Consider the following 17610-nt stretch of genomic DNA (forward strand, 5'->3'; position numbering starts at 1 on the left):
GTTTCATTGATCAATGGAGACCTCAGAAAACAAGACTGTGATGGAAACAAGAGATTCAGCGGCAAAAACGTTGAGAACGACATGTGGACTTTAGAACCTTACTTATTTTCTAAAGAGGTTACCTGTAAATAAAAAGATATAATCCTATCAGAGGCTGGAAATAGGCGTGCTAAATGAAGTTCAGTTTTTATTTAAAATCTTAAATTTCACCATCATGACCATTTCAACCGCTTGATGTTCCTTAAGCTAATCGAAATACTTTGTTTCAGTCAGACAGACACCCGCTGGTTAATTAAAAGTGAAGAACTCTGACGAGTTCCGCTCAACATTCATTGCGGCAGTAATTTCTTAAAACTTAATCTCTATCAAGAACTCATGCAAAAAATTGAGATTTTTGTTTCAGTTTAGTGCCCTCCTGCTGAATCGGAACACCTTAGCGTTTCAAAGTTTGCCACGTTTTTATCATACCTTTTTGATTTTCGGGTGACTGTGCTATGACAAGTTTTACTAGACATATTGTTATTAGTTGCATTAATTAGGCGAGATCAACAATAAGTGGTGTCTAAATTCATGGCACGCCTCATATTTCAGTGGAGGTCTCCTCACTCCAAAATTATCTCTACTGATCGTTGCAGCTACGGTCGCAAATTAACATTATCTTTCTCAGGTTAAAGAAAACGGTGAAAGAACAGTAACAACGCCTGAAAGTGTGCAATTTGTCAGTGCTAGATCTGATTTCGCAAACGTTGATACTGCGCAACTTTTCGTGTTGAAACTCATGACCTAGCGAACGATGAAAGGGTGCAGCTTTTTACTACTATTTTTGCTGTTATCGTGTGTTCCGTTGGGAGCATGGCTTCATTGCGTCATGGAAGAAAACCGAGGTAGGAAATTGCGTTCTCTTCACTTCCTTCAGTTTTTTAAGGCCAAAGTCTGCATTTTAAACATTTTTTTCTGTGTTTGACTCTTATTTTAATTTTAACTGTATTTTCCCAACTTTGAAGTCTAAGTAAACTCGGAACTTTTTTCATAGTTTCTTTTTTTTTAAGAATGTTATCGTTTTCAAGGTCGCCTGCAACTTGATTGCTCCTGAGAGAAACGTGCGCGTTAATTAAACCTTAACTGACTTTAGGAGAAGTCACGAGAATCGATTAGATATCAGATGCTTGTAATCAGGTATTATTGCGAATAAAACTATATAACGACGAATTAGTACTGTTCATCGACAACTTGATATGTTTGTATTACCATTAAGCTCTTGCTGCAATTTACACATTAGAGAGATATTGAAAAAAAAAAAAAATAGATGATGACCAAAAAAGAGCACATACTTTGTGTATATCATAAATACCGAGTCTGATGCTTTCAAAAGCAATATTAATACGCACTTTCCCTGTTAGCCTGTCGTAATAACTTGCCTTGCGTTGGTCGCTAAGAAAACGGTTTATAACTCTTGAGACAAGAAGGTGTTTTACTGTCAGAAAAGAGAAATTATGAAGAATTTGTTTTTATCATTTCTATAACAGAAATCCTCAGGCGGGGGAGACTTACCGGATAAATCTATTTATATCATTCTTATTTATATTATTCTTATTTCAGTCACTATCCAAAAATTTAATTATTACGCAGCAGGTAAAACTTAGTTTGCATGAATCAAAATAACTCACCCAAGCAGGGAGAAAGCTTTCAATTGTTTTTTTTTTTTTTTTTTTTTTTTTTTTTTTACCCATTTCTCTCTCTTTTTGGTTTACTCCTATTATAGTTTTAAACTTGCTATTTATTTCCCGAAACGTTCGGAAAACATTTTCAGTTGCTCAAATACAGATTTGAATGAAAATAATGTCAGGTGTACATATCTGTATAATAAATATCATAAATGAACGAATTTGCATATCCGCAAAGGATTAAGTTTTACAAATGGTTTTGCGTTAGCTACGCGAAGAAGAAGCTTGTTTTACCTAATTAAATAAAGGCTGATAGTTTCTAAAGAGATTGTTTAGGGCTGCGTCGGTGGGGGTAACGAAATAATTTGAATATATCAACAAAGTTGAAATGGTAACGGTGGCCAATTTACCACTTCAACTTTGTTGATATATTTGAATTATTACTCAACTGAGTGATCTTCTTCTTCCTGTATCTCATACCCATCCCACCCCCCCCCCTTCCTGCCACACATAATAGGAACCTTAAGCAGTCAGGACGGCAACGCCAAGGAAGACTTCGATTAAAAAATGAATTTCTACTCTTAGTTAGAATTTTAAAAATGCCTGCATGAGCTTACTGTCTCGTATGACGCCACAGCTTAACTTCAGCATGACGTATAATAGCAGCGTTTAGTTCCAAATGGAAATTAAAATAATCTGCCCTCGCGGTTTCGGTTCGCAGACGACGCAAATTTTGGCGATTTCACGTTGTTGTTTTGCATTGGACGGCTAAGAAATGTACAAAGTTTGAAAACGCACGTACTGAGCTATTGTTCTGCCAATTAGATATCTTGTCTTTCCACGTCCTCTTTGCCGTCGCCGTCGTGGTTGTTTAAGGTCCCTAATGATGATGCGGCACAGACTTTATCATTTGATGACCTTGGACTACATTCGATTTTCATTTGATATATTTTTACGGCTAACGACTAAGCCAAATGACACAGTGCAGAAAGGAACATTTTTTCCGGTTAACTTTTTTCAACGACTAATTGTTCAAAATTGACAATTTTTAGGCCTAACGAATAAATTGTTCAGCCGTTTTGTGGCAAACAATTATTCCCATTGAGACCCTGCCTCCTACAGATCTTGAGTTAAAAACAATTTTTCGTGATTTTGCCAATGGGGATCTTAAATGAAGGCAAAAGCCTTAAATATACTAAGTTCTAAATTGACTGAGATAACTCATTCACTTTTAAGGGATAATCAATCCTTTGAGCTAAAAACTCATGCCTAACTTGCACGTACAGAAGGCCATTGTTGATTTGGCTCCATCTGAGAGTCGGAAAAATCGTATATACGCCTCACTGACAAAGAAATAGGTCTAGGTACTCAATGACCAGAATCGTTTGGTACTTTTCTCATCCTCTTGATTTTGTTTGTGACTTAAGCACTCAGGTAAAATTTATCTTTGGGCCATTAACTTTAAAGTACTTCTTGTCACAAAAAAGTCAATGACAAATCTCTTGCAGGCTATGGCTGCCGAAGTCTTACGTTTTTGAAATCCATTGGAGGACATGCTCTGCGACGCCATGTTTTTAAAGAAATTTATTTACCCCTGGGAGTTGAGCCCAACAGGGACTGCAAAAATAGGTGCCTCATGGAAAATGCCGCTGTGTCGGTGAACATCGGTCCACCCAACAAGAATGGCCTCAAGGTCTGTCAACTGAGTGATTCTGACCACACCCAGCATCCCAGTGACCTTAAGCCTCACGAAGGATTTTTCTACTGGGCTTCAAAGGTGCGAAAAAGTTTGCGAGAAGATATGCGAATTATGTTGATTCTCATTTTACTTGATATTTTCAATTAATTATTTCCTTTTTTATATTAAAAACGATGCTAAAACTTAATCTGTTCTCGTAGAATTCGTGCTCCAGTGAGCCTTGTGGCCAGAGTATGCCCTGCATTAATGGGTTTACTGACAAGCGATACATTTGCCCACGGTGTCAAGATGGTTTCATGGGAGAAAGATGCGCGCAAGGTAAAAAAAAAAGAATGATCTCTCTAGATCCATCTTTTCGAGAAAGCTCTTTAAGTTTGACTGCCTTAGCATCCTTTCTTATTTTTTTTGGTCCTTTCTTTTCATCCACGTTCAGTTGTGAATCAAAGTTACAGCATTCACAGAATCTTTTTCTTGTGTTCCTTTGGAATTTTCTCCGCATTGCCTTGGAAAGCATTGGAGTAAAAGCTAGAATATTGGAACCTTGGAATGGACTGGACTTTCTGTATTTCCACATTCCTTAATTTCTCTTACAGGTCCTCTCACATTCCTAGTAAATATACCCACTGGAATGCAAAAGAGTGGTTTGTAATTCAGAATTCATAAGTTAACCATGCTTTAATAGCATTTTGTATTTGTTTTTCAGATATAAACGAGTGCATCACCAATACCCACGGTTGTCATCACAATGCAAGTTGCAACAACACAATTGGCTCCTATACATGCAAATGTAAACCAGGATTGAATTGCAGTAAGTATGAAAGATGATTTGAATGTAAATCACCACAAGCCAGATACAGTATATTTACGTTGGTTCCAATATAATTCTCCCCAGCCAACACCACCGGTTTATGATCAACCATTAGTATATGTGCTGACCGGGCCTTATTTTTAGATAGCACGCATCATGATATCTTTTACAATCATTGGATAATTGGGCTTTGCACTATTTGTTGTTGTTATTTCCCTTCTGTTCTAAAACAACAGCACCAAAAACAAACTTTATTGAGAATCAGCAGCTCCATTTGAGTAATTTTGGGACTGTATAATTTTTGAAGGATTCAAATTTGGGACTATGCAATTTTGGGACTATGCAATTTTGGGACTATGCAATGTTGGGACTATGCAATTTTGGGACTATGCACTTTCGGAACTATGCAATTTCGGGACTATGCAGTTTCGGGACTATGCAATTTTGGGACTATGCAATTTTGGGACTATGCAATCTTGAGACTATGCAATTTTGGGACTATGCAATTTTGGGACTATGCAATTTTGGGGTTTTGCTATGTGTAGGAGTTTCAATTTAAGTAGACCTTATTTAGACAATGTGTCATAATTCAATATTATTTGTCATATAATGTTATTATGTAGAGACATAATGACATTATAGGTCCTATAACGAGTTCATGTTATTGTTGGAAAAATTGCATTTTCCTGGACAACTTTAACAAAATCCTAAGTGTCCGAATTTTATCACAGTTCCATAGTTAAAATCAAAAAAGGTAAAAAAAAAACCGCAACAATAACAATAACAGAAGAAAGCTATGGGTTATATCTATATTTCGACCTCCTTCAAATGAATGCAAGAGCTTGCGAGATGAGTAAAAGCTACAGTGTACTTTGTTCTTATCCATCAGCATTCAAAGCCGTGTTTACAAATCTCAATGCCACCGGTAGATATGGTCCAACAACACTGGGTAGTCACTACGCAGGTCAGGATCACGACGGACAAGTTACACTGTCCAGCGGTATTCAACTGTGGACTGTGCCGTATACAGGTGACTATAAAATAGAAGCAATAGGAGCAGCAGGAGGATACGATCCATCTTCTAAAAGTACTAACTACCGAGGAAAAGGAACAAGAATGATTGGAACATTTCGCTTAAGCAAAGGCGAAGTCATAAAAATACTTTGTGGCCAAGAAGGAGGAATAAACAAGCGAGAGTGGTCTTCTGGCGGTGGTGGAGGTACCTTTATAGCGAGAGGAGCCAACACACCTTTGATTATAGCTGGAGGTGGGGGTGGCGCACAAAGTGTTCAGTCGAGTCATGGAGGATGTGACGCCAGCACACAAACAACAGGGAATTCTTGGTACAAATCATGGTCAGGGGGGAGCAATGGACATGGTGCACAGGATACTAATGATAGCTTTTCAGGTAGGAATAGATTGTGATGTCCACTTACTCTCCATCTTTTTAGTAGCAACTTGGTCGAGTTGCACGTCCATGGTCTCTACATAAGAATAGTGCTCATAAGCTGACAACATCGATATCAATTTCATTTCTGATTGAGCATGAAATGATTGATCCCATTGTCCTTTCAGTGCCCTTTTAGGCATCAGATACTCCTGCAATAGTTAGGGTAATACTTCCTCTGTCAACGTTTACAAACTCAGAACAAATAATGAGATTCTATCTCAACCTCAGAATTGAACATCGTTACACATTAAGATAATCAAACTGCTTAACATCTCAGTTCAACACATTTCTGTCTTGTTTAATAAAGTTCTCACTGTCATTACTAAATTTTCAGGTGGAGGCGGTGGCGGCTTTTGCTCCAACGGAAGAAGTGCATTATATTTCAATGGAACTAAGGGAAACGGTGGAGAGGGTGGTAAGGGATTTATCCAGGGAGGGGTGGGTGGGAGAGCCCGTTACTTTAATGCCACTGGTGGGTTTGGTGGAGGAGGCGGAGCTTGGGGATGGGGAGGGGGAGGAGGCGGAGGAGGAGGGTACTCCGGTGGAGGTAGTGGTAAAAGACTTGCTGACTCCTGTGGGGGAGGGGGTGGGTCGTTTAATGCTGGAAACAATCAGCAGAATGACTGTTGTTACAAATCTGCAGGTCATGGCCAGGTGACTATAGCGTTACAGTAGTGACTTGAGAGTGACTTGTCAGAAAACAGATTTCTTCCTTGAAGACCATTTTAAACATAACATAGTAGAACTAGCGTTTCCCAAAGCTTCCTCTCGAACCCTTCATTTCTCTTGATTGAGTATTTTTGACCATAGAACAAGTTAAATATGATAGAAGGTTGTATGATGTTTCTGTCTAAAGCAAGGCTCAATGCCAATGATTTGATTGGGTGGCCTTTCGTATTTTGTAGCAGAGTTTTGATGCAGTGTCCAAAATTAAAATTGGGCTCGAGAGGCTAGTGCCGTCGTCTTTAATTTCCAATTGCTTATTTTTCATCATATCTTATTCTCGCTCAGTTTAACCAAAGGAGGAGTACTAGTGGTTTGGATGGCTGTTTTGTAATGGGTAGCATCCCGATCGTTACTAGATGTAAACCCTTACTTTCAGTTGTAAAAAAAAAATAGTTTTCCTTAAAAAGCTCCGAGTGATTTAATTTTATACGTTTCACAAAATCCAGCTTTCTGACCTCCTCGTTTCACTCTGACTGGATAATGATCATATATAAAAAAGGATCAATAAACTCCTCTTTATATCCATTGCTTATTTTACTGGTGTTGTATTGTAAACTCTCTGAGGTCATGTATGTCTTTATTAGTACACTGCCGTCATGAAGAACGTTCTAAAGGAATTAATAAGTTTCTTCGAACGCAGCGATAACTTAGGGTGTAATTTGGGGTTATCAAATGATGGTGAGGGAGATATATATAAGCCCGGAAAAACTCGCACGGGTTAATGCACGAGTACTTTTCGAAGCCTCTAGGTGAGGAGAACATTAGAAGTTGCCAATTGGTATAACAACTGCAAACGCAAAAACGTTACAGAAACCTTGTGATTTGACCAATTAATTTGAGAATTAACGTCAAAATTAAGAGACAAGTCTTAATTAGTATCGACTTAACAGTAGTTCTGTTAGTTATCGCCAGGTTGTTCATGTTTTTCATATATGAGTTATATTATCCATTGCAGAAGCCTTTGATTAGAGGGCTTATCTACGTCTGCGTGAGTCATGTTGCAGCTGCGTGAGAAAGGTTTAGTTTGAGATCGGGGTCTTTAAAAAAGTTCAAATCAAGCGCCGTAATAGGTATTCTGGACTAGGATAAGTGTCAGGAGGATATTATTGAAAGGCAATAATATCGTTCTGTAACTCACTATTACCCATATTAATTATACTGTATTTATTGCTTTATTATGTATAATTATATTTAGAGACTAGTAAGTTTTCATATTGAATTCGTTATGTTGTAATTATTGCTTTATCGTCTCTAATATTTAGGGACCGGTAATTATTTGTCTCTTGGGGAGGGGGAAGATTTTATGGTTTTCAGGGCGAATGGAAGGGAGATAAAATGTTCTTAGCAGTGTAAAAAAGAAGGGGGATATGGAGGATTTATTTCCAATGAATGGGAAGGGAGGGGAGGATTTCATAAGAACATTACAGGGCCTTATAGGCCTACCAGGAAAATCTCATCGCGGCACGACAAAATTCTTTCGACCCCTACACACCGGTCACCCTACTATCAGGCGATAGATAATAACCGGTCTCTAAGTCTGAGGATCACATACAGGTACCTCTGTAAAATATATTAAGTGCAAGTGAATAAACCATTGGACACCGGTTTTATATATGAGGAAAATTCCTTTAAAATTTAAATACTGAAAGTCTCGAAAAGGGGTTTGGCGACCTTTAAACGAAAACAGAAACTCGCAAACAAGAGAGTGAACACGCCTAGTGTGCTGATACAAAACGCCGACGCTCAGTTGAGTCCATCAGTTGTGTTCTGTAGCTCAGGGACCTCTCTCTTACTCGAACTTGAAACGCTTGAGGATATTTTTGCTAGCAGCTCTCGCAATAGATGATTTGTTCCAAAATGTGTATAGTTGAGTGCTCTGGAAATTGCTCTATACAAAAGAGGGTATCTATTGCTCTACAGTTTATTACCAACGCGCTGATCATCACGGAATTTCTTTTGTATAGACGCCAAATTTACTTTCAATTGAGAATACTTACAAGTACTGTTTGTTGCAATAGTTGTAATTTATTCCATAACGAAAAAACTGCTGTTTACCTGAATATTGTAGACGATAATGAAAACTTAGTAAAAGGTTATCAATAAAATATTTTCTCCACAGTATGGAAATTTGTGTTGGCCTACAACATCAGTGAGAGGAAATGGAATTTGTAAAAACCGTATTAATACTAATTTAATTCTGATGATGGAGGCGGCGTGGCCGAGTGGTTAGGGTGCTGGACTTGTATTCCGGTGTCCCGGGTTCAAGTCCTCCACCCTGCTACTCACTGGATTTGTTCTCGGATGCCCCTAGTTCAACTCCTCGGCCGCGTTCTGTAAATAGCCCACTGGTCTGCCTCCTGCCAGTGGGGATTTTTAAGCTCTTAGTCTATATTGTGGCTGAAAAGCCCCTAAGGGGGAGCCTCAATTAACGTATAACGTATATATATATGATGACCCCCTCCCAGATTTTCGAAACGTCAGTCGCCACCACCAGCAACAGTACTAGTTCTTCTTAAGCCGATCACAATCACCCGGACGGTTGCATTTACCCTTTCGCATAATAGTAAAAAAGAGTTTTAAAATTTCATTTCAGAAGTTTACAATTATAAACACTAGGCTTTACTAAACACACCCGTGCTTTCGTAGAATTGAACTGATATGTTCTTTTATTCTAACGAAGAACGGATGAAAGAAGTGTTCATAAGGGTTCTATGATAGCCTGAAAACTGTCACTAATTTTGACACACCCGATCTATATCGAGAATTCGTTTACGAATGTACTTTCGGCGTGGCTAAAGAATCTTCAATTAATATACAAGTTTTTTAAGGGATGCAAATTAATGAAAACAAGCAAAGAAAAGTTAAGCGGAACGAAAAGAAATAAAAATTATAGTAAATTATTCAAAATTGTTCCTCGGTGGCATGTTGACTAAATGGACGATTAGATTGAGGCCTCGAGATACTGTATATCTTTTTATTCCAAGTTCTCGGTGATCTATGGCTTCTTCAAGGAATATAAAAGAAAACATTGCGTGATATAAAAGCGATTTAGGTGATAGAAATAATAAGAATATATAATAAGTTAATGGGTTGTCTAAATTTGGCGATGGTAATTATATTAACACACCGAAACATAGAGAATCGCTGATAAATGTTTACGAGAACAAAATATTTAAGCAGTTTAGTTTGAATAAATTAAGTATCTCTGAGTTCAATATATTCTTCCTGGCAATTAAGTCGGACCTACACTTTAGGATGAAAAGCCCTTCGAATAATCCTAAGTTGACGGGTTCGTTTCTTTGTTGATTATTTAAATATCAATGCAATGGTTTCTACTTGTCCTTTGTTTGGCACGTTAAAATGTGTTTTTATTTATTTATTAATTTTTTTTATCTTTTTACTTTAACAATAACGAATTGTTATTGTTAAACTTTTCTCTTAAGCGATCATGTTCAAATCGTGTAGTGCTTACATCCATTCAAAACATGAATGAAGCGGAGATTGTAGGAAATTATTTATGTGGGAATGCGGATGCAACGGACAGAGAATAACAGGTGGAAAAATGAGTGACAAAACAACTATATTATTCAGCACGCAGCAAATATTCTATCAGTAAGAGAATTGCTCTCAACACTGCTAAACGTTTCTCCTTTACAACGAAAACAATTCTTTTTTTTTTTTACCTAGTTTTGATGACATGGGACTTTTTCCCCTCTTATTTTTTGTCTCCCTGGTTTTTTCCCTTGGACATATTTTATCCTGCCCGAATGGTAAGTTTACATTTTTAGCTTCGAGAAATTGTTTATATTACCTGAATTTCTTAATCGTACCTATGTTTAATATATATTCAAAAGCTTACTAAAAAACTATATGCAATGCCTTCAAACCCACTGAAAAATTGAAATACTGTTTTTTTAAAATAATTTGGAAAATATTTTCTCAATTTTGTTTGTCCTTACTTACAACACTCTAGATAAGAAAGTATCATACTCTTCACCGGTCAGTTTACTCTATTTTCGCTAATTTTGTAAAGCTAGGTTCTGTTTCTGGTACAATCAATCTATCACAATTGGTTGATATCATTTGGACTGTTATATAACCAAACTTCCATGGCAAGATTTTTTCCTTTTTGCTATCATTGTAGACAGGTAACGCGCGCGATTAAGCGCCTTTCTTTTAGAATAAATTCCTGTTTCCGTAGTATCAAATATGTATCAAGAAACAAACGTATTGAATAAATAAAGTGTACAAGGCTATAGAAACGCAATCGAAGTTAAACATCCTGTATGTCGGCTATAATTGAATGATGAAATTCAACATCTACATAAGGCATGGTTACAGGATGGTTACATGGTTACAATTTTTTCTTCTCTTCAATGAGTCAGTTTGCAGGCCACATGAAAAACCCCTCAAAAATTGTTGCAAGACGGACAAAGGAATACTGTAATGTTAGTTACAAAAAATCATACTATTGACCGAAAATAAGCGGGTTGGACACGAAATCACTTTAATCTACAAATGTCCTGTAACCATGCCTTATGTAGATGTTGAATTTCATCATTCAATTATAGCCGACACACAGGATGTTTAACTTTGATTGCGTTTCCATAGCCTTGCACACTTTATTTATTCAATACGTTTGTTTCTTGATACATATTTGATACTGTTATGTAACACAACCTTTGAACTAGGCAAGAGGATTTTTTCTTCAAAAATAAGGTGTACACCAATAGAAAACAACCTTTTTCCCTTCCAAAATAATCAGTGTTAGGTGCAGTTATGAACTTTTAACACCCCTGAGGTTTGGTCTTCACATGTTTACACTATACTTCTGTCCGTAAGATATCTATATAAATTTTTAAATAGGAGTAAAACTGGTTTGGCAATTGTCTGCTACATAAACAGAAGATTTCATTTTAAAATTGACATTTGTAAGTCAAAAATGTATAAAGAATGCATTGACCTGTTGTAACCATTGATGTTATATGATGAAAATGCTGTTTCGCACACATTAAAGTTTGGTTTTCAGTGTTGCTATAGAGAAATCAAGTAAATGTAGGAATTATCACCATGCGTGTTGTGATCTCCGGACGGCACTCTAAACGACCTCTGAGATGTCCAGGGGGAAGATAGATCTAATGCATTTGGATGTTTCATTGATTGTTTTAGACCAATGCCGTATCTTAGCATTTCCATCCACTCTGTTCTTTGTGGGAGAACGTCTTGCTAACCATACCATAGAAAACATCGGTGTGATTGACAGGGACACGTGCGAATACCGTTGCTATCTGGACCATAACTGTGTCAGTATTAACTTTTATTTTGGAATAAATGAGTCAGGAAAACAGAACTGTGAACTGAATAACTCCACGAGTAACGAATATGAGAAGGATGTGGTGAAAGAAGCAAATTATGTTTACCATGGAACGAAGGTAACTACTCTACTCTAACTTTTCTGTTAGCGACTCATGAGTTCTAGGGAAGTATTCTCCATATGCCATACTCATTTATTTGTTCATTTAGCGTCGGCTAACTAGCATAAAATACTGCTACCAGTAGGATGTCTCGACGAAGATGATTTTAATCAGGATTCGTGGTAAAAAAAAAAAAAGAAAAGGCTTAAAATCACAATAGCAAACATTCACATCTAACATCCAACAACACGAATCATAATGAATCTTGGGAGTAGAAAGACCATTATAATGTAGCCAATTACAAGGGATCCCTCGTTAATAAATATTAACAACTAAAGCTACTCACATATAAAAAATCGATAATAGTAGAATAACGATAATAATAGAAAAAACGATAATAATAGAGAAAACGATAATAATAGAAAAAACGATAATAATAGAAAAAACGATAATAATAGAAAAAACGATAATAGAAAAAACGATAATAATAGAAAAAAACGATAATAATGGAAAAGACGATAATAATAGAAAAGACGATAATAATAGAAAAAACGATAATAATAGAAAAAACGATGAGAGAAAAAACGATAATAATAGAAAAAACGATAATAATAGAAAAAAAGATAATAATAGAAAAAAACGATAATAATGGAATAGACGATAATAATTGAAAAGACGGTAATAATAGAAAAAACGATAATAATAGAAAAAACGGTAATAATAGAAAAAACGATAATAAGAGAAAAAACGATAATAATAGAAAAAAACGATAATAGTATAAAGGAAACAAAGCAAAGTTTCAAATTCACAGAAGCAGCGCAAAGGTGGGCACAGGAGAGTCTTCGCTACGCTTCACCTGGAACAGACTGTTCTCCAGGTTCTAATGTCCAAAAAGTAATACAGATCTGGAGCCTTCGTATTGTAAGACTGAAGTAATGAACGTTTAAAAAACTCTGACTTTTGCCTACAATAGTAATTTTTTATTTCTATTTTCTTCCTAGAATTTTTGTGCTCAAGCCCCATGCAGGAACTACGGGACATGTCAGTCGGGTTTTACAAGAAAACGATATCGATGTTTATGTCCTTCTAGATTCATGGGCCAAAATTGTGAAAGAGGTGAAACTCCAAAAGACGAAGGTGTATTTAAACCATCTATTTTTCCATTCGAAATCTGTATTCAGTCTGAGCCTTTGGAGATGCTAAGAGTTTCAATTAGTCGAACATGGTGCACATAGTTTATAATCTGACAAGGGTTGATGGAAGGGAATCAAATTCCAAACTATGAAGTCGTGAATCAACAAGAATGAAAATTTTTCAATCGTGATCTCAAACCAATTTTTCACGAGATATTTTGTTCGGTTAAATGACCAGGGTAGATTGTTCTTTGTCGTGACAAAGAACAGAAATAATTGCTCGAGTTCCAAACTATTTCCGTACGCTTTCTAGTACAGGCGTCAAGCATCTTTCGCTGCTTTCAAGGTCACCATAACTGCATAGATAACCCTTTCAAATGCTATGCATGCGGAGGTCTTATGAAAGTTTTCTAACGTTGCTATAATTTCAAATTTTGTAATTTGATTTCAACCGCTCAGTAAACATAGCATTAACATAAAATATAAAACGACTGAAAGAATAGAATACAATAAACTGACGATGCGGTATGAGTATGAAACGAACCTTCCAAAATGATTACACATACTATGCTAGTTATTCTTCACTTTCGTCGGCCCACTCATAAAAATTTTAAGCATCGGTTATCTTATCTCTTTACCCCGATGATATATTTTCTTTCTCCTCTGGAGTTTATTAACAATAAGATAAAAAAAAAAAAAGAGAAGATTACAAGTAAAAGCCTGGCGAGAGTTTCTCCGTGTGTTTTTAATTTTGCTAGATTTTGTTTTGTTTTTTTGTTGTTTGTTTGGTTATATTTTCATGGAAAAACTTGTGTTAGGAAAAGGGGTTTAACGTTAACTTTGTTTTTTGCCTGTCAGTATCCTTCAGAGTTGTTTTTACCAATCTTAATGCAGTAGGAAGATACGGTCCGACAACATTGGGGGACCACTACACAGGTCAGGATCACGACGGACAAGTTACACTGTCCAGCGGTATTCAACAGTGGACTGTGCCTTACACTGGTGAATACAGAATAGAAGCAATAGGAGCAGAGGGCGGGTATGATCCATTACAAAATAATTCTCAGTACCGTGGAAGAGGGACAAAAATGACTGGAACATTCAGCTTAAACAAGTTTGAAGTCATTCACATACCTATCGGTCAAGAAGGAGGAATAAAGAACGTGTCCTATTCTTCTGGAGGTGGTGGAGGAACATTTGTAGTGAGAGAAGCTAGCACACCTTTGATCATAGCTGGAGGTGGTGGTGGGGTCGACATGACAAATTCAAGACATGCAGGATGTGAAGCTAGCACAAACACAACAGGAAATCCTGGAGACAGCCCAGGTCAGTGGGGGAAAATGGACACGGTGCACAGGGTGATAATAATACGATGTCAGGTGAGACTATTTTCTGACTATTCCTTACACTTTATTCTTAGCATTGAATGGAAAACAAAACAAAAACAAACTAACAGACAAACGAACAAATAAGAAAGGGAAGCAGATAAATAATAAAGACAAACGCAAAAAGGTGACATTTTTGCGAGCTGATTGTTGTTACTTACAAAATACAAATGAATAAAGGCTGATAGTTTCGAAAGACACTGTTTGGGGCTGCGTCGGTGGGAGTAACGGAATAATTTGGATATATCAACAAAGTTGAAATGGTAAACTAGCCACCGTAATGATTACAAAAGCTGACGTTTCGAGCGTTAGCCCTTCGTCGGAGCGAATCCGACGAAGGGCTAACGCTCGAAACGACGAAGGGCTAACGCTCGAGACGTCAGCTTTTGTAATCATTACGGTGGCTAATTTACCATTTATACTTACAAAATAAGTTGGCTTTGAAAGTAATCAAGGTTTTCAATCTATCTGGGGGGACGACTAGTTATTTCAGTTAATATTAGAAAACTTATGTCCCTGACAACTATGCTATTGTTGAACCTAAAGGAAATGCTTATCACGAAGTCATGATATCGAGGTTAAAGTTCACTGAGTACAGTATTTAAAAAAATTACTCACTTCGAAACAAATCAAAGTACCGAGGAACACCTAAACTCCTTAATTAAACCGAGACATTTTTGTTTTATTTACTTACATTGAAACTGTTTTAAATATTTTCAGGTGGTGGTAGCGGATTTTACTCCGAAGGAAGAAGTGGTAGGAATGGAGAGGGTGGTAAGATATTTCTTCAGGGAGGGCAGGGTGGAGGAGCCAAGTCCAAAGATATCGTGGGTGGGTTTGGTGGAGGTGGTGGTGGTGGAGATGGAGGGGTAGGGGGAGGGGGAGGGTACTCCGGGGAAAGTAATGGAGATGATATCTTATCTATCTCATGATAGATATCTTATCTATCTCATGATAGAGTTAATTCCTGTGGGGTTGGGGGTGGATCATTCAATGTCGGAAAAAATCAGCAGAATGAATGTTGTAACAACTCAGAAGGTCATGGTCAGGTGACCATAACATTTCTCTAGAAAAAACCAAAAAAAAAACAAAAAAAAAAAAACAAAATGCGCCTTTCTACATTTTGTAGCGGAGTTTTGATGCAACGATCAAACTTAATATGGGGTCTGGAAGACTAGTACCAGCTTTAATTTGCACTTGGTGACTTTTGATTATGCCCTATTATCGCTTAGTTTAACCAAAGGAGGAGTAATTTGGATGGGTGGTATATAATAAATAAAACTCCGATCAATACCTGATGTAAACCCAAACCTTCAGTTGCGAAAAAAAGAAACAAAAATTAAAAATTCACAACATCCGCATCTCCGCCTTCGCATTTCACTCCGACCAGATGACGATTATAAAAAAAAAGTATAATTACACTCCTCTTTAGCCTCATTGCTAATTTTATCGATGCAGTATGGTAGACTCTTTGAGGTTATGAATGTCTCATATTTCCGCCATGAAAAACGTCCTTGGATAATAACTAAGGTTCTTCGAACGCAGCTATTATTTAGAGTGCAAGTTGAGGGTAATCAAAGATTGACAAGTGAGATTAGGCCGGTAAAACTCGTATCAGTTGATACACCAGTGCTTCTCCGAACCTCAAGGCAAGGAAAATCATCAGAAGTTGCAAGTTGCTATAACAACTGCAAACGCAAAAAACATCACAGAAAAATTCTAAATAGCTTTATGGCACAGGTTGGCCTATAAAATGGAGAATGTATTGAGGAGCAAGTCTTAACTAGTATTGGCAGAGGTTGGTTAAATGTTTTTCACATATATAGGATATGTGACTTATGTTATTCATTGCATAAGTTTTTTTATTAGAGGGATAATCTACCAGCCCCTTGGTCACGCTGCAGTTGCGTGACGTAGGTCTAGTTTTAGGTTCGGATCTGTAAAGATAACTTCAAATTAAGCACTGTAATAGGTATGCTGCATGCAGATATGTGTTAGAAGGATATTATAGAAAGGGAATAATGTCGTTCTGTAACTCACTATTACCCATATTCATTATGTCGTATTTATTGCTTTATTATCTCTAACTATATTTAGGGACCAGTAAGTTTTCATATTGTATTCATTATATTGTAGTTATTGCTTTATTATCTCTAATATTTAGGGACCAGTAATCATTCATCTCCAGAGGAGTGGAAAGATTTAATGGTTTTCAGGGCGAATGGAAGGGACATAAGTTGTTCCAGCAGTGTCCAAAGGGGGGACTATGGAATGTTTACTTCCAATAAAAGGGATGGGGGTGGGTTTCCTAAGAATATTACAGGGCCATGCGGAGGTATCAGGTAAATTTCATCGTGACACACCAAAAACGCTCCGACTCCCACACCCCTGTCACCCTACTACCAGGCGATAAATAATAACTGGTCACTAAGCCTGAGGATCACATACAAGTACTTCCATAAATTAAACTAAGGGCAAGTGATTAAACCTGGATATTTGGCGCCAGTTTATATATGAACAAAATTTCTTTAAAACTTGAATTCCGAAATTCTCGAAAATGGGTCTTGCGACTTCTCAACGAAAACAGAAAGTCGGAAACAAGAGAGTGAACACGCGTAGTGTGCTGATGGAACACGCTGACGCCCAGTTGAGGCCAGCAACTGTGCTTTATAGCTCAGTGACCTCTCCCATGAACTTGAAAGGCTCGAGGATGTTTTTTTTAGCGGCTCACGCGATAAGCGATGTATTAATTAAATTTGTTGAGTTGAACGCTCTGGAAATTGCTCTACACAAAACAGTATATCTCCACGCAATTTCTCTTTTAGAGACGCAAAAGTTACTTGAGCTAACTTACAGGTATTGTCTGTTACAATAGTTGTAATTTATTCGATAATGTAAAATTACTGTTACCTAAATGTTGCAGATGATAATGGAAACTTATTGGAAAGTTATCAATAACAGAACTTTCTCCAGAATATGGAAAATTTTAAAAGCCTATAATATAAGTGAGAATCAATAAAATTTAAAAACAATATTCGTATTAACTTAATTCTGATGATGACTTCCGCACAGGTTGTCGAAACCCTAAACCCAACGTCAACACCTGGACCATCGCACTACACTTTCACATGATAATATAAGAAATTTAAAATTTATCTTGAGTGGCGTGGGCGAAGCCAACAGCAAGAGGACCCATTCAGTTCAGAAGTTTAAAATTATAAACTACAGGCTTTACTACACCCACCTTTTATTTTAATCGAATCTAGGAATGGAGGAAAGAAGTGTTCATAGGGATTGTATCATGGCCTAAAAACAGTTAATAGGTGTAAAA

General features: G+C 37.0%; 2 protein-coding genes across 2 annotated transcripts; both read left to right on the top strand.

The window, feature by feature from the left end:
* Positions 1–553: 553 nt before the first annotated feature.
* Positions 554–6339, top strand: LOC148737253 (uncharacterized). The gene is made up of 6 exons (XM_088749020.1): positions 554–884; positions 3173–3441; positions 3564–3681; positions 4067–4171; positions 5061–5579; positions 5956–6339. Exons 1-6 carry the CDS (start codon positions 794–796, stop codon positions 6294–6296), a joined length of 1443 nt encoding a protein of 480 aa, XP_088605146.1. The 5' UTR covers positions 554–793; the 3' UTR covers positions 6297–6339.
* A 3553-nt stretch (positions 6340–9892) lies between these two features.
* On the top strand, positions 9893–15152 carry LOC111345366 (uncharacterized). Its single transcript, XM_088749288.1, has 5 exons — positions 9893–10117; positions 11517–11779; positions 12763–12898; positions 13753–14273; positions 15000–15152. The coding sequence occupies exons 1-5, from the start codon at positions 10045–10047 to the stop codon at positions 15150–15152; spliced, it is 1146 nt and encodes a 381-aa protein (XP_088605414.1). The 5' UTR covers positions 9893–10044.
* The last annotated feature ends 2458 nt before the right edge of the window (positions 15153–17610 follow it).

Source organism: Stylophora pistillata, chromosome 2 (genome assembly GCF_964205215.1).
Source record: "Stylophora pistillata chromosome 2, jaStyPist1.2, whole genome shotgun sequence".
NCBI lineage: Eukaryota > Metazoa > Cnidaria > Anthozoa > Scleractinia > Pocilloporidae > Stylophora > Stylophora pistillata.

Coding starts and splice junctions, on each gene's coding strand:
- LOC148737253 (XM_088749020.1), top strand. CDS start 794: ATGAAAGGGTGCAGCTTTTTACTACTATTTTTGCTGTTATCGTGTGTT. Junction 885..3,172: donor CGTCATGGAAGAAAACCGAG/GTAGGAAATTGC, acceptor AATCTCTTGCAG/GCTATGGCTGCCGAAGTCTT. Junction 4,172..5,060: donor TAAACCAGGATTGAATTGCA/GTAAGTATGAAA, acceptor CTTATCCATCAG/CATTCAAAGCCGTGTTTACA.
- LOC111345366 (XM_088749288.1), top strand. CDS start 10,045: ATGGGACTTTTTCCCCTCTTATTTTTTGTCTCCCTGGTTTTTTCCCTT. Junction 10,118..11,516: donor TATTTTATCCTGCCCGAATG/GTAAGTTTACAT, acceptor TGATTGTTTTAG/ACCAATGCCGTATCTTAGCA. Junction 11,780..12,762: donor ATGTTTACCATGGAACGAAG/GTAACTACTCTA, acceptor TTTTCTTCCTAG/AATTTTTGTGCTCAAGCCCC.